Source organism: Petaurus breviceps, unplaced genomic scaffold (genome assembly GCF_028583685.1).
Source record: "Petaurus breviceps papuanus isolate PSGF00001 unplaced genomic scaffold, PetGlider_PUasm1.0 90865, whole genome shotgun sequence".
Taxonomy (NCBI): Eukaryota; Metazoa; Chordata; class Mammalia; order Diprotodontia; family Petauridae; genus Petaurus; species Petaurus breviceps.
The window spans coordinates 10,571,528-10,599,017 of record NW_027187367.1 but is presented as its reverse complement, the minus strand read 5'-3'; the positions used below and the strand labels follow the sequence as shown (position 1 = coordinate 10,599,017).

General features: G+C 36.1%; 1 protein-coding gene across 1 annotated transcript in view; it reads left to right on the top strand.

Moving 5' to 3' along the window:
• Nucleotides 1-27,490, top strand: part of SLC26A8 (solute carrier family 26 member 8) — a 157,451-nt gene that overhangs the window by 24,207 nt on the left and 105,754 nt on the right. The window contains exons 6-12 of the mRNA XM_069073715.1: nt 701-850; nt 9,781-9,863; nt 14,607-14,754; nt 15,346-15,459; nt 17,597-17,674; nt 22,665-22,760; nt 24,320-24,426. Of these exons, the coding sequence (XP_068929816.1) occupies nt 701-850; nt 9,781-9,863; nt 14,607-14,754; nt 15,346-15,459; nt 17,597-17,674; nt 22,665-22,760; nt 24,320-24,426 (776 nt within the window). The remainder of the gene's footprint in view (nt 1-700; nt 851-9,780; nt 9,864-14,606; nt 14,755-15,345; nt 15,460-17,596; nt 17,675-22,664; nt 22,761-24,319; nt 24,427-27,490) is intronic.

Below are 27,490 nucleotides of genomic sequence, written 5' to 3'. Positions count from 1 at the left end.
GAATTCAGTTTAAAAGGGGAAGAACTTGGGGCGGCCAGGTAGCACAGCAAGTAAGAGCACCAGCTCCAGTGTTGAGAAGACCTGGAGATCGAATCCCGGGCTCAGACACTTAGCACCCACCCAGAAACACCTGGCCGTGTAACCTTGAGCAAGTTACTTAACCCCAATTGCTTAGGGGCGGCCAGGTGGCTCAGCGAGTAAGAGCACCGGCTCCAGTGTCGGGATGACCTGGATCAAATCCGGGCTCGGATACTCAGCACCACACCCAGAAATAATAACTGGCCGTGTAACCTTGAGCAAGTTACTTAACCCTGATTGCTTAAAAAAAAAAGGGGGGGGGGAAGAACTAAGCCTTCATGAATGCTAGAAGTGTGTAAGGGCCAGACTAGACAATTATATGGACCAGATCATTGAAGAAATGATAGTATGAACTGATAAATAGAGTCCTGGTACTTTCTTAAATTTGTACCAAAATAAGCAAAGCAAAATCAGTGCAGAGAAGTATCCCTTTTCTCATTTAAGAAAAATAGTTCTGCTTTTGTTCTTAAAATGTTTTATTGTTTTTTCAGAGGGCTCACCCTCTCTCTGCTATTCCTATATCTTGAGAACTTTTGTAGCTTCACCTGGAATAGTTAGGACACATACTACAAAGAAGATTATTATATCCTCACTCAAACTCTTTGATTGTGTTTCTTTTCAGAATCTAATTAACTACTGTATAGCTCTCCCAAGAGCCAATTCCACCAGCATCCTGCTGTTTCTGATTTGTATGGTGGCTTTGAGAGTCAACAAATGTATCAAGATCTCTTTCAAACGATATCCCATTGAATTTCCCATGGAATTCTTACTGGTAGGTGCTATGTTAGTAACTCAGATGGTCACATAGAGTTGCCTATTACTTGATGCTACATGCCAGAAGCACCCATTTCCTTTCCAGTGTCTTCTGCAAAATAACCTTTCTTATTGGCCTATGGCTCCCTAGAATTACTGTACTTCTAGCAGCTCTATCAGTGAACAGCTATGGGAAAATGAGCAAAAAAACCCACATTAAATAATAAAAGGGAGTAAGGAACCAAGATGGCAGAATAAGGCAGAAACTGGCCTGAACTCTCCCAAGTTCACCTGCAAAATGATGCTTCAAAATGAATTCTGGAGTGGCAGAAACAACAGAAAGATAGAATATAACAATTGTCCGGTCCAAGACAGCCTAACATGTCGATAGGAATGATCTTTCTTATTCGGGTAAAAAGGGGTGCAGTCCAGTGCAGGCAGCATCTAGGCAGATTGTCAGTAGGCTGTGCCCCAGCAAGTCAGTGGGAAGACCCAAATCTCAGCAAGTCAGCAGTGAAGCCCTGGTGCAATAGGCCAGTGGCTAGGCCCCACGTCCCTGTGGTAAGAAGCTTAGAACAGTGCTCCTTCCACCCCTGGAGCAGAGTCCTACTTTAAAAGTCACAAAATAGGCTGTAAAATGAGAAAAAAAGAACCTGACCATAGAAAGTTACTATGGTGACAGGGCAGATCAAAACACAAACTCAGAAGAGGACAACAGTATCAAAATGCCCACATGTGAAGCTTCAAAGAAAAATGTGAATTGGTCTCAGGCCCCAAAAGAACTCCTGGAAGAGCTCAAAAAGGATTTTAAAAACTAAATAAGAAAAGTAGAAGAAAAATTGGGAAAAGAAATGAGAGTGATGTAAGAGAATCATGAAAAAAGAGTGAACAGATTGGGAAAGGAAGCTCAAAAAAATTGAAAAAACATACAAAAATCCACAGAAGAAAACAACTCCTTAAAAAAGCAGAATTGGCCAAATGGAAAGGGAGGTACAAAAGCTCATTGAAGAAAATAATTCCTTAAAAAGTAGAATTGGGCAAGTAGATTCTAATGACTCTGTGAGACATTAAGAATCAATCAAAATCAAAAGAATGAAAAAATAAAAGGAAATGTGAAATATCTCATTGGAAAAATAACTGACCTGGAAAATGGAATCAAGAGAGATTATTTAAGAATTATTGGAATACCTGAAAGACATGATCAAAAAAAGAGCCTGGATATCATATTTGAAGAAATTATTAAGGAAAACTATCCTAGAACCAGAGGGTAAAATAGAAATGAAAAGAATCCACCAATTACCTCCTAAAAGGGATCCCAAAATGAAAAATCCCAGGAATATCATAGTCAAATCCCCAAACTTCCAGCTCAAGGAGAAAATACTACAAACAGCCAGAAAGAAACAATTCAAATATTGGGGACCCACAAAAATCAGAATTACATAGGATTTAGCAGCTTTACATTAAAGAACCAGAGAAGCTGAAATATAATATTGTAGATTACAATCAAAAATCACCTACCCAGTGAAATTGAGCATAATCCTTCAGGGAAAAAATGGACATTCAGTGAAAGAGAGAACTTTCAAGCATTCTTGCTTAAAAGTTCAGAGCTGAACAGAAAATTTGATTTTCAAATACAAGACTCAAGAGAAGCATAAATAGGTAAACAAGAAAGAGAAAATATAAAGGATTCAATAAAGTAAAACTGTTCACATCCCTGCATGGGAAGATGATATTTGTAATTCTTAACAACTTTATCTCTGTTAGGGCAGTTAGAAGGAGTACACATGGACAGAGGGTATGGGCATAAGTTGACTTTGATAGGATAATAAAAAAATTAAATTAAGGTATAAGAAGGAGGACTGCAGTGGGAGAAGATAGAAGGGATAGGTAGAATGGTATAAATATCTCACATGAAGAGGTACAAAAGACCTATTACAGTGGAGAAAAATATGGGGGCTGGAGATAATCATTTGAACCTTACTCTCATTGGAATTAACTCAAAGAGGGAATAACATACACACTTAGTTGGATATAGAAAACTTTCTTATGATGTATGGAAGTAGGATAGGAGAGGGATATAAGAAGCTGAGAAGACTCTTAGAAAGGAAGGTAGATTGGGTGAAAGGAGAAAGAGAGAGAGAGAGAGAGAGAGAGAGAGAGAGAGAGAGAGAGAGAGAGAGAATGAGAGAATAGGAAATATAGGATGGAGGAAAATATGCTAGTAATAATTGTTAATGTGAATGGGATGAACTTGCCCATAAAACAGGAGCAGATAACAAAGTGGATTAAAAATGAGAATCCTACAATATGTTGTTTACAAGAAACACATTTGAAGTAGAGAAACACATACAGAGTAGGGGTAAGGGGCTGAAGGAGAATGTATTATGCTTTAGCTGAAGTAAAAAAAAAAAGCAGGGGTAGTACAATCATGATCTCAAAGCAAAAGCAAAAATAGATCTAATTAAAAGAGATAAGGAACACAACTACATCTTGCTAAAAAGTACCATAGACATTGAAGTAATATAAGTATTAAACATATATGTACCAAATGGTATTGCATCCACATTGTTAAAAAGAGTAGTTGAGTTAAAGGAGAAAATAGATAATAAAACTGTATGAGTGGGAAACCTCAACTTTCTCCTCTCAGAACTATATACATCTAACCAAAAACTAAGCAAGAAAGAAGTTAAGGAGGTGTATATAATTTTATAAAGGTTATATATGATAGACCTCCACAGAAAATGGCATGGGAATAGAAAGGAATATACCTTTTTCTCAACAGTTCATGGCATCTACACAAAAATTGACCATGTATTGGACATACAAACCTCACAATCAAATGCAGAAATATTAAATACATCCTTTTCAGATCATAATGCAATAAAAATTACATTCAATAAAGAGCAGTGGAAAATAGATTTTAAAAACTCACTGGAAACTAAATAATCTCATCCTAAAGAATAAGTAGGTAAAAAAAATAATCATAGAAGCAGCGAATAATTTCATTAAACAGAATAACAACAATGAGACAATTTATAAAAATGTGTGGAATGCAGCCAATGCAGTAAGGGGAAATAGTCTATCTCTAAAAGCTTACAAATAAAATAAGAAAGAACAGATTATTGAATTCAGCATGTAACTAGACAAACTAGAAAAAGAACAAATTAAAAATCCCCAATTAAATACCAAATTAGAAATCCTGAAAATCAAAGGAGAGATTAATAAAAATGAAAGTAAAAAAAAATCATTGAACTAATAAATAACACTAGAAAGTGGTTTTATGAAAAAACAACAAAATGGATAAACCATTGGTTAATTTGATTTTTAAAAAGGAGAAAACCAAATTACCAGTATCAAAAATGAAAATGGTTAATTCACCACCATTGAAAAGGAAATTAAAGTAATCATCAGGAGCTATTTTGCCCAGTTATATGCCAATAAATCTGACAATCTAAATAAAATAAATGAATACTTACAAAAATATAAATTTCCCAGAATAAAAGAAGAACAAATAGAATACTTGAAAAATCCAGTCTTAAAAAGAAATTGAACAAACCATCAATAGATTCCCTAAGAAAAAATCCCTAGTCAGATTGATTCACAAGTGAATTCTACCAAACATTTAAAGAACAATTAATTCTAATACTATATAAAGTTTTGGGGAAGATAGATGAAGGAGTCCTAGCAAATTCCTTTTACAACACAAATATAGTGCTGATAACTAAACCAGGAAGAGCAAAAACAGAGAAAGAAAACTATAGAGCAATTTCCCTAATAATATTGATGCAAAAGTTTTAAATAAAATACTAGCAAGGAGATTACAGTAATAAATCACAAGGATCATACACTCTGACAAGATGTGATTTATACCAGGAATACAGGACTCATTCAATATTAGGTAAACTATCAGTATAATTGACAACATCATTAACAAAACCAATAGAAATAGGTAGCTCAGTGAATAGAGCACCAGCCCTGGAGTCAGGAGAACCAGATTTCAAATCTGGCCACAGATACTTGACACACTTACTAGCTGTGTGATCTTGGGTAAGTCACTTAGCCCCAATTGCCTTGCTCTCCCCCCTCCAAAAAAATCAGAAATCATGTGGTTATTTCAATAGATGTAGAAAAGGCTTTTTACAAAATACAACAACCATCCCTGTTAAAAAACACTAGAGAGACAGGAATAAATGGAACTTTTCATAAAATGATAAGTAGTATCTATCAAAAACTATTAGCAAGCATTATATATAATGGGGATAAGCTAGAAATCTTGCCAGTAAGATCAGGGGTGGTGTGAGAAGGCCCATTTTCACCACTATTATTCAGTATTTTTTAGAAGTGTTAGTTATAGCAGTAAGAGAAGAAAAAGAAATAGAAGGAATTGGAATAGGCAATAATTAACAACTTTAGCAAAGTTGCAAGGTATAAAATAAACCTGCCTAAATCATCAGCATTTCTTTATATTACCACTGAAGTCTAGCAACAAAAGGCAGAGAAATTCTATTTAAAATAACTGTAGGCAGTATAAAATACTTGGGGGTCTACCTGCCAAGACAAACCTGGGAACTATATGAGTGTAATTACGAAACAGTTTTCCACAAAGTCAGATCTAAACAATTGGAAAAATATCAATTGCTTATGGGTAGACTGAGTCAATATAATAAAAATGATAATTCTACCTAAATTAATTTACTTATTCAGTGCTGTACCAATCAGACTACCAAAAATTATTTTACAAAGCTAGAAAAAATAATAAAATTCATCTGGAAGAACAAAAGGTCAAGAATATCAAGGGAATCAATGAAAAAAATATGAAGGGGGGCAACTAGGTGGCGCAGTGAGTGAAGCACCGGCCCCAGAGTCAGGAGGACCCGAGTTCTGTTCCGGCCTCAGACACTTAACACCACACAAAAAAAACTAGCCGTGTAACCTTGGGCAAGTTACTTAACCCCAACTGCCCTCCAAAAGGGGAAAAAAAAGAAAAAAGAAAAAAATATGAAGGAAAGTAGCCTAGCTGTACCAGATTTCAAACTGTGTTATAAAGTGGTAACCATCAAAACAATCTCTGGCTAAGAAATAGAGTAGTAGATCTGTGGAATAGATTAGGTATACAAGACATAGTAGTAAATGACTATAGTAATCTAGTGTTTGATAAACCTGAAGACCCAAGCTTTTGAGATAAGAACTCACTATTTGACAAAAAACTGCTGGGAAAACTGGAAAACAGCATTGCAAAAAATTAGGAATAGAGCAATATCTCATACTATATACCAAGATAAGGTCAAAATGGGTAGATGATTTAGGCATAAAGGATGATACCATAAGCAAATTTATGTAAGAGCAAGGCATAGTTTACCTGTCAGATCTGTGGAAAATGGAAGAATTTATGATCAAACAAGAGATAGAGAACATTATGAAATGCGAAATGTGTAATTGCGATTATATTACATTAAAAAGGTTTTGCACAAGCAAAACCAATGCAGTCAAAATTAGAAGGAAAGTAGAAAACTGGTGAACAATTTTTTACAGCAATTATCTCTGATAAACCTCATTTCTCAAATTATATATAGGTAAATGAGTCAGATTTATAAGAATACAAGTCAATCTCTAATTGATAAATGGTCAAGTAATATTAATAGGCAATTTTCAGATGAAAAAATCAAAACTATTTATAGTCATATGAAAAAATGCTCTTCATTACTGATTAGAGAAATGCAAATTAAAACAACTCTGATGTACTACCTCACACCTATCAGATTAGCTAATATGACAGAAAAGGAAAATTATAATTGTTGGAGGGGATATCGGAAAATTGGAACACTAATACACTGTTGGTAGAGTTATGAACTGATCCAACCATTCTAGAGAGAGATCCAACCATCCAATATAGAACCATGCCCAAAGGGCTATAAAACTGCAAACCCTTTGCTACAGCAATACCACTACTATATCTATCTCCCAAAGAGATATGAAATAAAAGGAAATGAGCCCCTAAGTACAAAAATACTTATAGCAGCTCTTTTTTGGTGGCAAAGAATTGGAAATTGAGGGGATGCATCAATTGGGGAATGACTAAACAAGTTGTGGTATACGATTGTAATGGAATATGATTGTGCTGTTAAGAAATAATGAGCAGGATGATTTAAAAAAAAAACCTGGAAAGACTTACATGAACTAGTACAGAATGAAGTGAGCAGAATCAGGAGAACATTGTACATGGTAACAGCAATATTATACATGGAAGAACTGTGAACAGCTTAGCTATTCTCAGACAATTCCAAAGAATTTATGATGAAAAATGATATATACATCCAGAGAAAGAACTGATGGAGTCTGAATGCAGATTGAAGCATACTATTTTTCACTTTTTTGAGTATATTTATTCATTTATTTTTTCATCTGTGTCTTCTTTCAGAACATGATTAATATGGAAATGTTTTGCATGATTGCACATGTATAACCTATGTCAAACTGCTTTTCATCTCAGGGACAGAATTGGGGGTGGAGAGGGAGGGAAAAAATTTAGAACTCAGAATTTTAAAAAAATTAAATTTTTTTTTTCATGTACTTGGGAAAAATAAAATATTTTTAAAAGAAGAAAAGTTCAAAGGAGAATAAAAAGAAAACAGAAAAAGGCGCACTGTGATAAACTTTAAAGATACACTTTATACTAATACCTTATCTTTGTATAGTATAGTACCTTTAACTTAGGTGATTTCCCATCTTTTACCTCATTTAGTCCTTGTAATACCCTTTAAAGTAAATAAGAAGGTAACATTATCAGTGTTTTATAGATTAAGAAATTGAAGCTGGGCAAGGTCCAGCAACTTGCCTAAGTTTATATAGTCAGCAAATGGCAAAGTCTTCTGACTATATACCCTATTCTTTTTCCATCTGGTTTTCAGTCTTATCTCCTTGGGATATTCAGATGTAATTCTTGGCAAATAAACTGATAGGCTTGGAGTTATTTTAATATTGTTTATTCTATATAAAGCACCATGAGGGCTGATCCAAACATTCAGGGGCTTAGAAATCCTTTTATATTTTCCCATGTATTTGGGTATGATGAAGGCAAGTGCAAAGAATTCAATTCAGTTTATTATATAGCTACTATGTACAGGGCATTGTGTTAGACAGTTGGGGAAAATACAAAGATACATGAGACACTGTTCTACATTCATGTAAAGACCCTTCTAAATAATACATACATATTTTTCTTCTTGTTTGATAAGACTGGCTTGGTTTTTGTCTTTTAAAAATATTTTTATTTTGTTTTCAGAGAGCTCATTTACATTGTCTACTAGTTACACAGCAATAGAATTGTGTTTAGTTCCAGTGAAGTTATAATATAAAAGAGAGCATGGGAAATACATAGAGATATACAAAGTTACATGGAAAGACCAAGAATGAAAGATCATCTCTAACAGGGAAGCAGACAAAGTCTTGGTAGAGGAAGCATGAGCTGGATTTTGAAAGAAGGGCAGAATTTCAGTAGGTTGAATTGGGTTAAGATTATTCCAGTTATGGAAAATGGCAGGTATTATTGTTTCAAATTTGTACCATTAAAACTGATGTCTTGTTTCTGCTAAGCCTTAAGGTAGCTACAATAATCAGTAAATTATTGATGCAGTATCTGGGACCAAAGTAGATGACGACTGAGAATCACTCCAAGACATTGTTAGCCCTTTGACAAATTCCATTATCCACAAAGCTCAGAATTCTGCTCCCTCTGATCAAGAAGTGGTCCAGAGCTATTCATCAAATTTGGATCCATAGACTTTTTTAGGGTCCACTGCTTGGTTGTGCTGTCATCATTAGAGCATCAGTCCTGGGTACACCACAAAACAATTTGGTTCTTGCTCAGATTTGCATTTAATTTATGGAACTAGTACTAGGAAAAAGGCCTATGGGTGAGAAAGTAACCAAATATTTTGTGTGTACTACAGAATTTAGATACTGATTTCTTCTTTCTGTGGTTCTACTTTAATGAGAGGTCTTTAAGTAAGCTGGAACAGGTATTAGGCTGCCCAATTCTTTTTCTGTTAGCTAGTTTCTAGAAGAAAGGATTAGTATTTTGCTTTTTTTTTTTAGAGGGCAATTGGGGTTAAGTAACTTGCCCAAGGTTACACGGCTAGTTTTGTGTGTGTGTGTGTGTGTGTGTGTGTGTTAAATGTCTGAGGCTGAATCTGAACTCAGGTCCTCCTGACGCCAGGACCGGCACTCTACTCACTGCACCACCTCGCCACCCCTAGGATTAGTATTTCTTTTTTTTTTTTTTAAAGCAATTGGGGTTAAGTAACTTGTTCAAGGTTACACGGTCAGTTATTTTGTGTGGGTGCTAAGTATCTGAGGCTGGAACCGATCCCAGGTCTCCCAACTCTGGGGCTGGCGCTCTTACTCACTGCGCCACCTAGCTGCCTCTTGGATTAGTATTTCTAGAGAGAAATAAATATGAAAAACAGTTAATTTAGTTGACTGAAAACTTTCTAGACTATAAAAGGTTAATTGTGATTATGATTTTTAATAGTATCAGCAGTTATTAAAAACCTTGTTTGTACTGAGGCCATGTACTAAAGTACCCTTCCAAGTTCACAAGTACTAAGAACTTGAGAGTCAGCTTCTCTCTCAAATCACTGTAGTTGTCTGAGTTTGGAGGGCTGGAAAAAAAGTACCAAGTCATTTATTGTTCTTGTTAACCACATAAGCAGAGTCCAAAAAGGTGACTCTTTTCATTCTGGCCCTAATGCTGAAGAGTTCAGGGAAAGCAGAATAGGGTCTTTGATTTTTAATTGATTTTTTTGCTCTACATGGCCCTTTATCTTGCTGCTCACCCTTTATGTTAAAGGTGTTCATTCTGCCAGAGCTTTTAAGCCCCTGTCTTGTTGTAAGCAAAGCACAGCCCTAAAACAATTATGCTTGCTCTCTCTTCTTTTTTCTTAAATCCAGATTGTCTCCTTCACTATCATTGCAAACAGGATCCACATGAACACTGAAACCAGCAAGCACATTGTTGATATGATTCCTTATAGGTGAGTAATTTCCTGTGGTCAGGACTGCTCATCCAACTGTCCCACCCCTTCTTAACTTTAGGATAATCTAATAGTCTGTGTTGGCAATTTCAGGCAATAGTAGAGTTAGAAGTATTGGCTTAAATTAACTCTAGGACTTTCATTTTCCTGGAGAAAATAGCAGGACAGTGTTTATGATAGAGTTGTACCCCAATTGCTTATACAAGTCAATTAACAAGCATTTATTAAGTACCTGCTTTGTGTCAGGCACTCTACTAAGAACTAGGGATACAAATACAAAGAATAAAACAATCTCTATTTTTAAAGAGTTTATATTCTTACTTTTATGGGAAATATATGTATCTGTTTCTTATAAAAAGAATAATCTATCAACTCCAAGGGACTCATGATGGAGAGGGCTATGCACATCCAGAGAAAGAATTACAGAGTCTGAATGCAGATTGAAGCAAACTCCTTGCTCTCTCTCTTTTTTGTCTTGTTTTGTTCCTTTTTTCTCGTTCATTCTATTGGTTATAATTTTTCTTTACAATTTGACTAATGTTTGGTGTGAAGGTGTTTGTAGAGCCTATATCAGATTACATGCTGTCATGGTGGGGGGTGGAGAGGGAAGGGAAGAAAATTTGGAACCCAAGGGATTGTGGAACTGAATGTTGTAAACTAAAAGCAAATAAATACATTTTTAAAAAGAATGATCTATGAACTTCATTGTATCAACATCTTAGACCTAAGAAAGGTTCTGGTTTAGGTAAATGATAACTTTTTTTTCCTTCACAAAGCAAAGAGCCCAAGGTAGAGAGTTCAAATCTCTTTCCATTCCATCTATCCTCCATTCAGTTGCCAAAGTGATCTTAAATTCAGATTTGACCATATCACACCTTACTCAATAAATTCTAATGGCTTCATCTAGGATCAAATCTAAATTTCTCTGTTTGGTTTTTAAAGCCCTTTGCAACTTGCCCCATCCTGTCACTTGTTACACTTATCTGCTCTCAATATAAACAATATAAATCCAGCAACACAGACCTTCTTATTCTTCCTACCTCATGAACTCCATTTCTGGACTCCATGCCTTTCAGTGACTGTCTGTCATTCCTGTTGCCTCTCATATCTGCATCCTGATTCTCCTGACTTAAATCCCACTGTGCAAAATCCCACTATCCTTCCCCTCAACCATACATACTCTAATTCTACTTAGAAGTGATAGGAATTAGCAAAGTCTCTCCATGTCCCTGTCTTCTTCTTGAATGTTATACTTCTACAGGAGCACATTATGGATGAAAACTAGGAACAAAGTCTTGATCATCTACATATTGGATTATCATTTATGGAAGGAAGTTCACATTTATTGAGTACTATCATTGGATGGTCTTGCATGGCTTTATCTAAATGAAGGAATCAAACAAGAAAGCACAGAAGATGATTCTATGACAGCTACAGTAACTACTAGTTTAGAAGACATTTTTACATACATTATTTCATTCAAACATCACACTAACCTGTGTGTGAGAAAAGGCTATGTGATGCAGTGGAAAGTGCACTGGATGTAGAATCAGAAAGTCTGTCTTTGAATTCCAGTTCTGTATATGTGTCCTTTATGATCTTTTACAAATCACTTAGCTTCTTGGAGTCTCAGTCTCTTTTATCTGTAAAATGAGAAGGCTAGACTAGATGATCTCTTGGGAAGGGATATGGTAGATGTCTTCTTATATTTGCATGACTGTTTTGTATTGTTTTTGTTATTTATATGATTAATTATCTTGTTTTCCTAATGATGAACCATTGTTGCTTCCCTGGTATAGATACAAGTTGAATAAAGGGAATATTTTTTTATATATTGATATAGCCTTGTTGCTAGTAGTTTATTTTAAATTTTGTATCAATATTCATTAGTAAAATTGCTCTCTGGTTCTCTTCCTCTGCTTTCTCCCTCCCTGGTTTGGGCACTTGGACCATATTTGTATCATTTTAAAAATAATTTTGTTAAGTGCTTTTTTTCTCCATTACTGAGAATAATTTTCATCAGTTAGATTCCAATTGATCTTTAAACATTTGTTAAAATTCATTTATAAGTCCCTCTAAATCAATCTCCACTCCCCCAGTGGTTCATCTTTTCCTGGGTATTTAATAATGCATTTATTAATTATGGCTAGCAAATAATTAATAAAATTAGGTTGGTGGCATTCTCAGAAGCCAAAGACTGGTGGCTCATTTGTGATATGTTTAATCTTTCTTTGATTGACTTGTCTAAAATCTCTATTTCTCATTTTGTTAATTTGGGTATTTTGTATTTTTGTAGATAATTATCCATATCAGATAGTTCAATATCTTCATTTAATAGATGAAAAAACTCATTCCTAGAAAGTTGATGTGAGTTGTTCAGTTGGTTCAGCATCTTAGAATGTTTTGGTGGCAGAATTTCTCACATTTTACAAGTTCTTGTCTCAGTCATCTCCTTGTTGCTACTTGAGTATTGCTAATATTGAGGCTTGTCTCCAGAGCTAAGCCTTTAGGACTTTCCCTTAAAAGTTTTCATCTGAAGTATGCTGTAGAAGAAAATGCTTTCTTTTACCTCTTTTCTCCCCTTCTGCATTATTTGCCAAGTTCATAGTTTTTGCATCAAGGTTAAAAGAAATCCTTCAAGTGTAATGGTCCACATTCCCAGCTTTGACCCATTTGTACTTTGTAAAAAGGATGCACCTTTTTCAGACTCTGAGGAGCTCATTTAAATATGAAAGGGTCAGAAAATGGAGGGTTGGCAGAGTTAAAGAACTTGCCCCTTCCCCACACCATTAACAATGATATATCATAGCAGAAGCACATGGCTATAGGAGTCATGCACTTAGCATGCAACTTGAGAAAGGAAACCAAAGACATGTATTCCTGAACCCACACCTATGAAGTCAAAAGCAGAGTCCAGTTACAGAGTTGAGTCAAGTTATCAAGGAGTTGAGAGTCCAGTGCCTGGACTTGGAATCCTATTCAGAAAGGCACAGAGTCAAGATTCCTTCTGATCCTAGGGTATAGGTTCTGCTTCTTTACAAAAGTGAACAACAGTACTTGAGGCCAGGATTTATGCTGAGCTCAGAAAAAGAGATTGTGGAAGCCACACCAGAGCAATAAAGCCACCCATCCAGTCCAGAAATAGCCCTAGGAGGCCCAGTGGAATAATTCACCCAGCAGAGAAGCTAACTACCTCAGGGAGCAAAAGGAGGACTATGTAAGAAGACATCAGGAATGCTGCATTGTTGGAGGTATAATTGACTCCTCTTTTCACACATATGTCATGGCCATATTTATTTTTTACACTGATTCTGGTAATATTTGTGCCTTAGGTTGATGGGGGGATATTTAATTTCTTACTATGTCATTTCAGTAAGTGTCTTTGCTTTGAGATAATTGTATCCTCTGGTTAACTAAAGAAAGATAAGTATATTGGTTGGAGCTCGTGAACTTTAGTTTTAGGAGTATGGACCAACAGAATATCTAGAATCTGGGGTAGTAATCTTCTGAGGAACCCAACCTACAAGTATTTACTGGGAAGTCCTTCAGGGGGGTGCTTTATATAATATAGTCTGCTTTATTAAAATTGGATTTTTTCCACATCTTAGGAGTACAACTACTTTATGAAGTTAGATATACTTGAACTTGCTGAAGGTATAGGGAAAAAAAAATCACAAGCATAAATATCCAGGCATTTTCCATTTTTCTATTAGCAGCTTACAGAAATAAAAACAATAAAAGATTAAAGTCTTACTCCAAGTTTGAACCTTGGGAACAATATCCCATTATTAAAAACAATACTTTAGAATCTAGTAGCCTACTTGCAAAATTCCACATATGGAACTATCATTGTCTTTTGAGGCACAGTTCATCTACTTGCTGCTCAAAAATGCCTCTAGAGAGCTCTGAGGGGCAATGAGAGGATATCCTTCTATCTAGCTTTGGAAACTTGAAGATAATTATAATTAAGATCAACTGTATTTGTAAAATATCCTTCACTAAAAATGACAGATCTTGGGCAATAAAGGAATTTCTTTTGCCTAGCTATGTGTATCTGTTGTGTTCTTTTTCTCCAACGGGAGAGGGAAGTAGAGAGAGGTCAGAGGTAGACAAAATAAATGCTTGTTAATTGAAAAAAATTTAATTTAATTTAATTATGCCCCAGGGAATATCACAACACTCTTTATGTTTGTGGCATTTCATTTTACATACAATTACCTCATTTTAGCTTCATTAAATCCTTGTAAAGTAGAAATCATTACTCCAAATTTATAAAAACCTCAGAGGAAAAATAAACTACTTTCTCTAGAGTGAGAAGAAAAGCTGAAACTATGCTTTGGATTTTCTCATTCCCTTCTTTATACCATCCTTCTCCTAGATCAAACTACAAGGTTGCTCAGAGAGCAATGATGAATATCAAGGAGAGAGGTGGAGGTGGGCATTTACATAGTATCCTTTCCATGTCTTCAACAACACAGCTGAAGGCCTAGTTTTTAACTTGGTGGTATAGAATAAGGGTTTGTTTGTTTTCAAAATTCTTCCATCAGAACATTACATGTTAGGTCTTTAAAATATTTTGCCTATAGCATTTGGTACTGAATGTTTAGTGTCCTAAAGTTATACGTAGGGAATCTCAGGCACGGGGAGATGATAACTAACTTGTCTCTAAGGCCATCTATTATCCTCTGATGAAACTGTGCTTGGAATACAAGTTTCTTATCTTCCAATTCTTTTCTTTTGCAGTTTCCTGTATCCTGAACCAGCTGAGTATGGGCTTATGCACCTTGTTGTTTGTCATGCCCTCTCCCTGTCCGTGGTGAGCTACATTTTGCTCATCTTTATAGGCAAGAAGTTTGCTTCCTTACATAATTACAATATCAATCCTAACCAGGTGAGAGCACAGACCCATCTCTACCAATGCTTGGCTCATAAATTCTTGGCTTCTTTTCCAGTCTTCTTAGCTTTCAGAAAACCGGACTGTTCTCTTACAGAGAATATGCTTAGCTTATAATTCACTTCTGGATCCCCAATATTTAGGAGATATTTATCTCTGCTGTGTATGGAGTCAATATGAGTTGTTCAGTAGTATTTAACAAAAAATACCTTAATATTACCACTAAAGCATTTCCCCCCCCCTTTTTTTTTGTTTTTTGGAGGGCAATTGGGGTTAAGCGATTTGCCCAAGGTCACATGGCTAGACCACTACAGCATTTTTGAAGGTCAAGGAGCTACTTTACTATGAAGTTACTTGGGAATTATTTCCCTTACTATCAATGTGGCCTCATAAGCCAGAAGATGTGTTTATAGTGTATAAAATAGAGCTTCTCTCCTTTCCTCCTGCTTTCATTTCTTTGTCCCCCTCTGTCTTTGGAAGATAGTTATACCCTTCTAAATAAGAGTAAGAAATACACCTTGTATATCCAAAGCTGGTCGGAGTTTGGAGACAATGGATGGGGCTAAAATATTTACCATTGCTTTACAGGATTTGGTAGCCATTGGTCTGTGCAATCTTGTCAGCTCATTTTTCAAATCTTTTGTGTTTACTTCTGCTATTGCCAGAACAGTCATCCAAGAAAAATCAGGTGGGAGACAACAGGTAAGTGAGTAGTTTTGGAGGATTTTTAGGATTTTTTTTTTGGTGACTCTTAGGCTCAAGTAAGTTTATATTGAAAGACTATATGGTTAGGAATCTGGAGAAAGAGGAAATGGTGTTGCTATAGTATGTAAAAGACAGCTGAAAACAATACTAGAAAACGTGTAGTATTATAGGTCACATCTTGATATGTTACCTGTCTTTATATACAATAAAAGTATCTACATAATAGAAAAATTTCAAAGAAAAAGCAACGGTCAACTTTTTTCAAATAATACTTAATATAGTGAATTCCTTGTAATAATAATAATTTTGGGAGAGTTGTCATAATCTCCAACCTTGGAATCATGAAGACCTGGTCTTCAGTCTTGCATCTGACATATAATAGCTATGTGAATGGGATGATATCCTCTCATTGCCCCAGGCAACTGTTTTATGGCACGGTTAATGTCACATTGTGGCTTATATGGAAAGATGTTTTTCATGTCTTCACAAATATAATGCCTTCTCAGTGGGTGGAGGAACAGTTGGAAGGAGAGAGAGAGAATTTTTAACTAAAAAAAAAGAAGTGTTAAAAAACAATGAAAAAAAAGATTAATTTACAGAAGAGTTGGCAGGCAAGCCTCAAGCAAGAGAGTTTTTCCCTAGAGATCCTCTATCTGGACAATTAAAAAGAATAAATACAATAAAACATATACATTCCTTGAATTTTATTAAAATAGAATTTTCCTAGTACTATACAACACTGTTTATACTATTTAGATGCATTTGTTGAGAGTACTATATTGGGATCATTATTGAAGACCTGAATCTGATAACATGCCAATATTCCACTTGACTGGGGAAGACTTCACAGAACAATTTTAATTCCAAGAAGTCTTCAGTTTATGAGCATGTTGTGCTCCCCAATTTTGCTGGTTGTTTGCAACCAGTTCCCATAGAACTCATATTTTAAATGATGACTCCCAATCTGCCTCTCGAAAGGATGTTTAAACTGTAACAGACATAAAGGATGATATTAATAGTATTATTTAAGCTATACCAAGCCAGCACTTTTAACATAATTTTTCTGGGAAAATGCATTTTAGGGAGTACTTGGTACAGATTCTGATCCTGCTTCCTTTCTCAACAGAATGGAGAATTACCTTCATAAGGGCTTCTCAGGTAGTGAGCTAGGCAGGCAGTCTGTCTGGTGGTAAGAGTAGGGTGGGTAGATATTTTTGGGTACCAGCAACATGGAAAATCTGTGTGAATGAAAGAAAGTATCTCTATATTAGGATAGAATAAAATAATTCTCAAGATTTATCACTTCTCACTTGTTTTAAATTGGGAGAAAATTGGTAGATGGGAACATCAGAGGTGGACTTCTTTTTCTCTGCACCTTAAAAAAATAAAAAAATTTTGTGAGTCAAGGACTGCCTACACATGAATTATAAGTGAAAAGAAAGTTTAGTGGAATGGGAGGCAGACCAAGAAGGCAGTGCCTTTAGCAAATGGAAAGGCTTGTGTATAACCTTGGAGATAAAAGAAAAGATTTGGGGTAAGAGATGGGAATGACGATTCAAGAGATGGCATATTTTATATATGCAAAATGTATTATAAGTATGATAATACCTTATATTTGTATAGTTATAATTGGGTCCTCAAAGTCTATTAGAATGTTGGCCTTTGACCCACCTGCTTCTTTTATCAGGTTGCACTGTGGGTGTTTTTGAGTAACCATAGCCATGGTAGGGAAATTAGAACTGCCAGTAAGGAATTTATTTGGATTTTTCTAAAATACTGAATAGTGAAACAAAATTGGGAAGGAACATAAGCAGCTATTTAGCAGAATTAGATGATAGTAAATGGCTGTGGGCATGAAGATTCATGGATTTGGAAAATAATATTTGTGAAGATGTATTATTTATTATTTGTACCACAAGGATTCCTCAAGCACCATTCTGTACCTGGACCTTGCAAATATGTGCCATAGGTTACTGGTGGAATGAATTCATGTCTGATCTGTGGTACATGGTCATGCACAAATCCTCTTAGGAAAAACTGATGTACTTCTATAATGACCCTAGGAGAAGACCAGTGGGCCAGGGGCTGCATAACTTCTGTTCATTTCTCTCTTCAATATACTCTTTCTGCTCAGTTTGCAGCTCTGGTAGGTGCAGGTATAACGTTGCTGGTGATGCTGAAGATGGGTCATTATTTCTACGCTCTGCCTAACGTAAGTGAGAGGGCATAGAAACAAACAAGTACTTAAACCAGTGTGACAAACTCTCACAATTGTATCTTCATTAAACATTTTGCTAAAGGTAATGTTTTATAACTTGTGCTTCTATGGACACAGCAGTCAGTCTCATTTGCCTTTTCTGATATTCCAGCATGGGCTGCTATTGTAAATAGAAATTACAAGATTTTAATCAATCAGTCAAAAAACATTTATTAAACAATTACTATGTGTCAAGCACTGGGAATACAAATACAAGCAGAAAGAAAGCAGCTCCTGCCTTCAAAGAGCATACTTTCTAATGGGGGAAGATAATATATAAATGTCATCAAAGTGCTAGAACCCCACATACCATCAAGGAAATTTCACAGGATTGTTCCACAGAGTGAAGAGCATTCGGGACATTTTTATTAGGGAAAAGTCTTTTACTAGTTACATAGAGAAGAGCCAGAAAAACTTTCCACAGCTATAGATATACAGGCTGTTTTATAGGGAAATAGTTACAAATATATACAATAAAAAACTGAATTTAAAATACCTATGCATCAGAAATTTCCATCTAGGTAAGAACATAGGTGAGCAGCTCCCTGGGATGGTTATGATCTCCTCTGGGTGTTCTACATAGTTTGAGCTGTGCAGTCAAGTGTGGGGGTAACTGTGAGCTCTTTTAGTACCAACATAGGTTTAAATATTAGCTGTGAGTCCATAAACTCTTTAGGAGTCCTCATGCTACCATGTAGAACTGTTTGATAATGGGCTATGAACCCGCACACTGTCCTAGACTAGAGCACAAGACAGAGACGGGAAATGTAAATTGAGTTCTAATCTTGTGTCCAACACTAACTTCCCAAGATTTGGACATACAATTTCTTACCTCTATGTGGGTCTGGCCTCCTAGGGATCCATAGTGGATTGTTGACCACAAAGTAATCTTTCCACATAATAACATCAGAGAGTCACTGAATTTCCCAGTTTGAAGGATTTCAAAGCTAATCAAGACTAACTTCTACCCGGAATATGAATTCCACTTAGAATATTCCTAACAAATGGTCATCTAACCTCCAGTGCTAAGGCATATGAAGCAAACCATTCCATTTTGAATGACTCTAATTGTGAGGAAGCTTTCCCTTATCTTCCTATTAATTTATGCCTATTGACTTAACACTGTGGGTCCAAGTAGAACAAATTAATACCTACATGAGTGCCGTTCATTCATTCAAGCCTAGTTATCATATCTGTCTCTCCTCTTCCTCTTTACTTCCTTTCCCTCCCAGGTCTTTTTTTTCCTCTAAACTGTATCCTTTTTTCCCCCTTCCCCAGGAATACCATCACTATCCTGGTCTTTCTCCTCTTCATATACTTTTGTTTGTTACTATTGCTCCTACAATGTAGAACCAAGAGCCAATGAGAACAGAGTACAGCTAGGATTGTTACCTCCTTCACTCTGGCTACTATGTTTTCATTAATTCAGCTTAGTATTACATTCATGTTTGTTTGTTTTACAGTCATGTCAAACTGCTGAGCTTATAATTCACTAAAACTCCTAGGTCTTTTTTACATGAATTGGTTTCTAGCCATGTCTTCCCCATCCTATAAATATAGATTCGATTTTGAACTCAAGAAGAGGACTTGACATTTGTCATTCTTTTTTTTTTTTTTTTTTTTGCTTTTTGGAGGGGGGAAGGCAGGGCAAATTGGGGTTAAGTGACCTGCCCAAGGTCACATGGCTAGTAAGTATTAAGTGTCTGAGGCTGGATTTGAACTCAAGTCCTCCTGACTCCAGGGCCAGTGCTCTATTCACTGCATCACTTAGCCTCCCCTACATTTGTCATTCTTTTGGGATCAGGACTCTTCCGGCTAATTCATTAGCTATTCCTTCATGATCTGTGACATCTGCAAATTTGATAAGCATTCTATCTAAGCTTTCATCTAATTAATCAATAAAAATTTGAATAGCTCTAAGGTACCTCCTTTAGATACCAACCTACAAGTGACATTAATTCATTAATCAACATTGTTAATTAACAAAACTGTTTCATATCTATATGACCATACTATTATCCAGGCTCCATTACTCAATCTTTTCCAATAGAATAACATGAGAGATTTCTGCCAAATGTGTTGTTGAAATCCAAATATAATCTGCCTCCTAAATAATTTTCCTGATCAATGTGCCATAGTAGAAAGAGTCCTGGCTATGAAATCAGAGGACTTTGATTTTAATCCTGCCCCTAATGCTTTTCTCTGTGTGTGACTATGGGCAAGTCACTTAGCTTGCCTCTCCTTCAGTTTTCTCATTCATAAAATAAGGGGGTTGGAATAATGGGCTCTGAATCCCCTTCCAGTTCTAGAGCTTTGAAATCTATATGAACCCTGTCAAGAAAGGAAATTAACTTGGTCTGTCATAACTTCACAGAATCAGAATTTCAGTTTTAGGGGAGCTCAGAGGTTGTTGTGTTTGTCTTTCATTCTTGAAGAGGACCATGATGTCAGGGAATGGTGACATGGACTTGCAGTTGACTTGGATTTGAGGAAGGGAGGGCTGTGCAAGGTCACCAACCTCACTTTCTCATCCAGAGCCATTTGATTCAATGGCCTGATATTCATCAGGACAACTAGAGATGGCCCAGGATGCAGTGGGAGACCCTGGCCCTTTTAAGCTAAGGTCTTTTCAGGTTCTCACTTTGAGTGAGGTAATGTCCATTCAGTGAATAGGCCTCTTTAAGAAGTAAGTCAAGGGATGACCCCTTTAATAAAAAAAAAAATCAAACTGGGAGGGGAAGGTCCTCAGGGTTGCTGGCCAAAAGAGAAACAGTTACTATTTACTATTTACATTCACTGCTAGGAGAGCAGGGACCTATTGTTGTCCAATAAGAGATGGAATAATTCAACTTATACCTGTACAAAAATTCCTTGTTCTTAATGAACAATTATTTGGTTTTATTAAATTCATTTCAACCCTTTTCTAAATGTTCACAAATCGTCTGTTCTATAATTTTACCGAGGATTGATGATTATGATATTATCATATGCATAACTCAATCATGCGTATGATAATATAATGATATTATTGTAATCAGCTCTAGAATTGTACCAGGGATTGACACCAGTTTATAGGTATCCATCTAAATTATTCATCTTTTTCCCCTTTATTAAAATTGAAACAGTATTTGCCTACTTCCAGTTCTACAGCACCTCTCTTATTTGCCACAGTTCCTCAAAAGATTATCAGTGTTTGTTGTGTTGTCTCAGTGCTCTGGGATGTAGGGTAAGATGGTTTGAGTTCATTGAGAGCCGTCTGCCTCACTTATGTCTGGCTTCAATTCCTTGTTAGCCATTTTCATTCTATACTTCTCAAGGTCGTTATCCTTGATAGAGAAAACTGAAGCAAAAGAAGAGATTGATATTTCTACCATCTTTCTTTTCTCCATTATTATTCCCCTCTATCACAAGCAGGGATCCTATCCATTCCTTGATTATTTTCTTCTTGCCTCCAACAGTTGAAAATGTATGATAAAGCTCAAAATAATGTCCTCATTTACTTCATTTATGACTTCTGTATATATTTATATGTTTATAGCTATAATAGCTTGGCTGCACACTGAAATGGTAGTGAATATTAGTGGTACTTCTTCAAATTATAACTAAACAAAACTACATCAGCCAGTTCCAGCTTGTGACCTGAGTATTATAATGGGACAGGAAATCTTTCTTTGCTGTCTTTCTATGACCCACTGTAACCAAAAAAACATGTAGGTCTTGAAGGGAACATGAATGTTTCACTGTTTGAGACAATTTTATTTCATAGCAATATAAGGAAGGTAAAACTGAACTCATCCTTACCACTGTTTATTTCCCAAATCCCCAAGTCATCCTCACAATTCAACTTCTGTCACCATCTTTGCTGCCAAACTTTTTTGTTTCTATGCAATATGGAACAAGTAGATAGTTTATTTTTAACAGCAATAGTATTCTGTGGTTGTAAGAAGCAGGATCCCAAAGAAACATTTATTGGGATTCACTGAGGTACATTGCTTTAAAAAAATTCCTTCATAATGTTGGTGTTAAACAGGGCTACCACCCACTTTATAACCATGCTATGTCAAACTTTCACTGTATCTAGTTGCTGTGTTTTGGTTTAAAAGTATATAATTTGGCCTTTGGTGGGTATTTGAATTAATGTAATAAGTTGGTTTACATTAAGCTTCTATTGTATTAAACTCAGTGATAACTATGCCTTGATCTCTTGAAAGGCTGGGCATCTTGTTGTATAGACAGAAGGCATTTGCTACATGCCAGGCACTGTGCCAAGGTGCCCTGATAGAAGACCATAGCCAGTTCTTCCCTTTTCCAGGCCAAATTCACTAAGGAATATTCTATCTTCTTTATGTACTTTCTATCTACAAATTCTCTCTACAAGTATCTACGTGTGTGTGTGTGCACATGCACACTGTTTTTTAATAATGCTGCTTACCCTGTATACCAAGTCATCTGTGAGCTCTGAGAAAACCTGTAACTATAGCTATTGATGGTAGTAAAACTGACTCTTGTTTCCAGGCTGTGTGCAGGACAGATGAAATTGGGCAAAGGGAAAGAATTATTAAGCCAACCTAGGGATATCATAAAGACAAGAATACATTTGCTTAAAATATTTGCTTTGTTCTACTCCTAGACATTAATGGTACTTTTGTGATCATTTAATTTAAAGAGAAATTGAAACTAGTTTTCTGTGAATGGGCTCTCTCTAAAAATTGTCACCCCATCCAGACTATGGTCTCTGAAAAATGTAGGTAGCCTAAAGTTGAGAAACACAGAGATTATCTGAAGACTAAATGAAGGTGTACTTTGAAGTTTAGATCTTATACTAACATGAAATATATATGAATGGCATTTATCATTCTTCTCTTGTAAGCTTCCATTTGGGGAGTCTGGGGCTTCACCACTGAAGGAGAAGCAAACTCAGTAGAATTTCCCTTCTTCCCAACAGGCTGTACTGGCTGGTATTATTCTGAGCAATGTCTTGCCCTTCCTTTCAACCTTCATGGACCTTCCTGATCTTTGGAAGCAGAACCAGTATGATTTTGTAAGTGTCTAAGCATTAACATAGAAAGAACAGGGCAGATAAAAGGCTAAAAAGTATTTTGGAGAATAAGAATAAATAAGGACAAGAGAGTGGACAAAAGATCCAAGCCCTCATTTTCAAAAGGACCATAAAATCTTTCTACTAGTACAGTAGTGTAGTGTTGGGAGAAAAGAAGGGTAAGGCCTCAAGATAGATTTGTATACCTTTGCTTGATCCCTCATTATAAGTGTATCAAACTAAATATGGTTTTAAAATTAGAGCAGTTGTATTCAAATCCAACATAAAGAGCATGACACAGACAACTTGTATAAATACTCAGGTTTAATCAGTGTAACCACATTCCAGAGTAGGTAAGACATGCTGCCAACAGAATCTGGTTGTAAGAGTGAGACCAGGAGTAGACTAACAAATCATCTGCCTGATACACTCTGCCCTTGCTTCATTGCTTCATCCTCCCTCCTTGGTACCCAAGCTGCAGTGCCAATAGGTTATGGATGTTGGGTAGGAGTCTAGGATATCCCCAACTTGTGAGAAATAGCATTGAATTTAAATTTAAAATCAAATTCCAACTCTGCTACTGACCTGTCTATATGGTGGAGTCTCAGTTTCTCATCTGTTAGCTAAGGATATTGAACTAAATGATCTTTTCAGCTTTAAATCCTACAGGTCTACCTGTGCCATCTACTTCACCAGATGGGCCTAGGGAAAGTGCTTTGTATGCCTTGAAGTGCTATATAAGTTGTACACTTATTGCATCTTAGAATTAAAAAGGTCTTTCGAGGGCTCTTAATTCAACTCTCTCCATTTGCAGATAAGAATACTAAGCCCAGAGGGGTCAAGTAGTTTGACCAAGTTCCCCATAGCTAGCTAGTGACAGAGCAGGGATTTGAGCCAAGATCTTCTGACTAGCAATTAATGTTTTCTTCTTCCATGCTGTACTTCCTGAGTTGTTCCCTTTTCACCAAGAGGGAATAGAGAAGGAAAGAAAATGGAAGGAAAGAAGAGAGAATAAGAAAAATAAAGGAGTAACCACACTGAGTGTTTATAGAAAGTTATTTTCTAGCTCAAGAATGATAATCATTTGCAGGAGCAGTGACAAATAAGTTTCAGATTCTTTTGGTCTGAACCTGTGATTCCACTGTTGTTAGAAACTCCCTCTGTGAAAACTTCCTCTAATGATGCCAATGAGCAATTCCAGTATATCATTTTATGGCTGACCTGGAGGCACTGAGAGGCATGCCTTCAATCACACCATTACACGAGCCCAGGTCTTCTGGACTTCGAGGAAACTTAGTATAATGAAGGGATCAATAGATGAAGAGTCAAGGGAACAGATTCTAGTCCTTGCTTTGGTACTTATTAGCACTGTTACCTTAGGCAGGTAAGTAAGTTCACTTCTTTGACCCAAAGTAATATAAAGAATTTATACTAGATGACATCTGAGGTAGGTCCAGTTCCAGTTCCCTGAGTCTATAACATAAAGTAGGACATTTTGTAGGTGATTATCTGTGTCACGTTTTTCTAATGGTCTTCCTTCCTCCCTCTTCCTTTCCTCCAAGGTGATTTGGATAGTGACATTTATGTCGGTGATCTGCTTGGGACTGGATGTTGGGCTGCTAGCTTCAGTAGTATTCACCTTCTTCATCACCACTGTCCAGTCGCACAGGTACTTTGTCTCAGTGAGAAGGAGGTTAGGCAAGGCAGGCAGTTGCCTAGGGCACAGCACACAGTGGGCCACAATAAGGGAAGCCTAGTAGTACTTTTTAAAAGAGTACATATACTTAATTCCAGAAAATTCTGCTGTTTGTGGCATAACTTATTTGTTTTGTAATATATCAAATCCCCTATGTTGCAATGAAGGCCCCAAGGTATCTGTTGGAGAATAGAACATCTTCCAGAGTCCAGAACAATGAGGGAAACCAGCTCTGTAGAGATTCCCTTTGTCCTTTAAATGTTGACTAGTAAAAATGAAACAACATAAACACTTAAGTAAATTATGCCTTCTTCAACTGTATTTTTCAGTACAGAACAAAATGCCTACAGAGTTGAATGTGGTATAGGGACTATAAATCATGTGTCTGACATAAGTATTATGAGCAATCTAGAGCATTGCCTTTGTTAAAAAAAAAGGTTACAACTTTTGTCTACACAAATATCTGTACTTTTTTCCTTTAAACATAAATTGATGGAAATAAACAAATCAAGAAGGCAAGCACTATTTAAAACTTTAAGTCTATTGTGTATTTAATACCATTGAGTATCACCATTATTGGAAGCAAAACAAATTGAGATACATTTTTATGATGGTCATATTATAAATAGCATTTCTGTTCATAAATGATTTCTAACTAAGGTAAGTGCTAACAAGTTTTAAATTAGAATGAGCTATCTTCATGGATATTTGTCACTCCTAAAATTATTTATAAAAGCAAAGGAAAGCAATGCTGTCCCTTCTCTAACCTTTTATACAACTAGATAGTCATGCTGGGCTTTAAATGCTATGAGAAATTGTCCACTGTTGAGTATCTAAAAGAAAGACATTCAGATTGGTATGGAAATGTTAGACATGGTTAACTAGAGACTTGAATAATGTCACTAAAAAAAAGGGGGGGGGGGCGGCTAGGTCGCTCAGTGAATAAAGCACTTGCCCTGGAGTCAGGAGGACCTGAATTCAAATCTGATCTCAGACACAAAACTAGCTGTGTGACCTTGGGCAAGTCACTTAACCCCAATTGCCCTCCAAACTAACAAAAAAAAAAAAACAACAAAAAAAGGAAGTTCATTTGCAGTACACAGACTTAAAAAATAAATCAGTGCTGTGAAAGTAATATTTCTATCACATAGTTCTGAAAATCAAAAATCTTCCAGTAATTGAAAATAATGATAGTCAATAAGTATTCATTAAGGGGTAAAAAATTATACTTAGATAATCTTTCATTATGACCAGATGTGATCAAATTAAAAATTATCTTTTGGAACATATACAGATACTGATTTCTTTTTTTTTTTTTTAAGCAATTGGGGTTAAGTAACTTGCTCAAGGTTACACGGCCAGTTATTTCTGGGTGTGGTGCTGAGTGTCTGAGCCTGGGATTCGATCTCCAGGTCGTCCCAACACTGGAACCGGTGCTCTTACTCGCTGAGCCACCTGGCCGCCCAAGATACTGATTTCTTTTAGAAAAAAAAATTTTTTTTGAAGATCTACCTTTTATGTCTCCCATTTTCTCCCAATATTTCTCCCAATATTTCTGCCCAATATTAAGAAGTCAAAAAAGAAAAAATTCCTGTTACAAATATGTATGGTTAAGAATAACAAATTCCCACATTGGCTGTGTCCAAAAAATAATTATGTCCCAATATGTATACAAAGTCTATTAACTGTCTGTCAGGAGCAAAGTAGCCTATTTCATGGGTCCTCTGGAATCATGGTTGTTGCTTATGATGATCAGAAATCCTGAGTCTTTCAAAGTTGACTACCACTACAATATTGCTGTTGTTGTTATTGAACAATAAATTGTTCTAGTTCTACTCACTTCACCATGCATCGGTTCTTATAAATCTTTCCAGGTTTCTCTGAAACTATTCTCTTTACCATTTCTTACAAAATAATAGTATCCCATCATATTCATAAATTGTAACTTGTTTAGTCATTCACAGATTGATGGGCACACTCTTTCTAATTCTATGCCACTACAAATAGAGCTGTTGTAAATTTTTTTAATGTATATTTCCTTTCCTCTCTCTTTGATTTCTTTGGGGTATAGACCTAGTAGTGGTATTGCTAGGTCAAAGAATATGTACATTCTGGTGCCGAGATGGCAGAGTGAAGAAGGAACTCCCTGGAGCCCTCCCAAATTCCCTTCTAAGCAACCTTGAAAAACACCTCAAAACTGATTTAGGAGCATGTAACTTAACAGCACAGCAGGAAAGGTCTAGTTCACTGGAGTTGGAGGGGAATAGGATTAGCAGGCTACATTGCAGGGTGTCTGCAACAAGGCTCTGAACCCTGGGGTAAACCACCAGCAAGGCTCTGCCTCTGTGCAAGCCAGCAGCTCTAGAGGCAAGTCAGAAGTACCAAATCAATTGTATAGTATGTTCTACCCCCAGTGTAGACTTACTGTCTCAGGGAGGGAAAAGAGAAGAGAAAGATGGAGGGGTAGAATTTGGAACTCACAACTTTAAAAAAATGAATGTTAAAAATTGGTTTTTCATGTAATTGGAGAAGGGGAAATAAAGTATTTTTTAAAAGGGTATGCACAGTTTAGTAGTTCCAAATTGCTTTCCAGAATGGCGAGACTAATTCATACTTCTACCAATAGTATATTAATATGCCTGTTTTCCCACACCCTTCCAGCATTTGTCATTTTCCTTTTTTTTGTCAAGTTGGCCTATCTGAGGGTTGCATAATCCTAAGAGTTGTCTTAGTTTGCATTTCTCTAATTATTGGTTACTCAGAGAATTTTTACATAGCTCTTGATAGCTTAGATTTCTTCCTCTAAAGACTGCCTGTTTATATCCTTTGGGCAAACGGCCACCTTGGAAATGGTTCTTGTTCTTATACATTTGAATTAGTTCCCTATTTATCTTAAACATATGACTTTTATCAGAGGAACTTGCTACAATGATTTCCCCCCATTTTCCTTCTCTTCTCATTTTAGATGCATTGGGTTTTTTGGTTGTTTTTTTTTTTTTTTTGCATTGGTATATGTAATCAAAATCGTACACTCTAC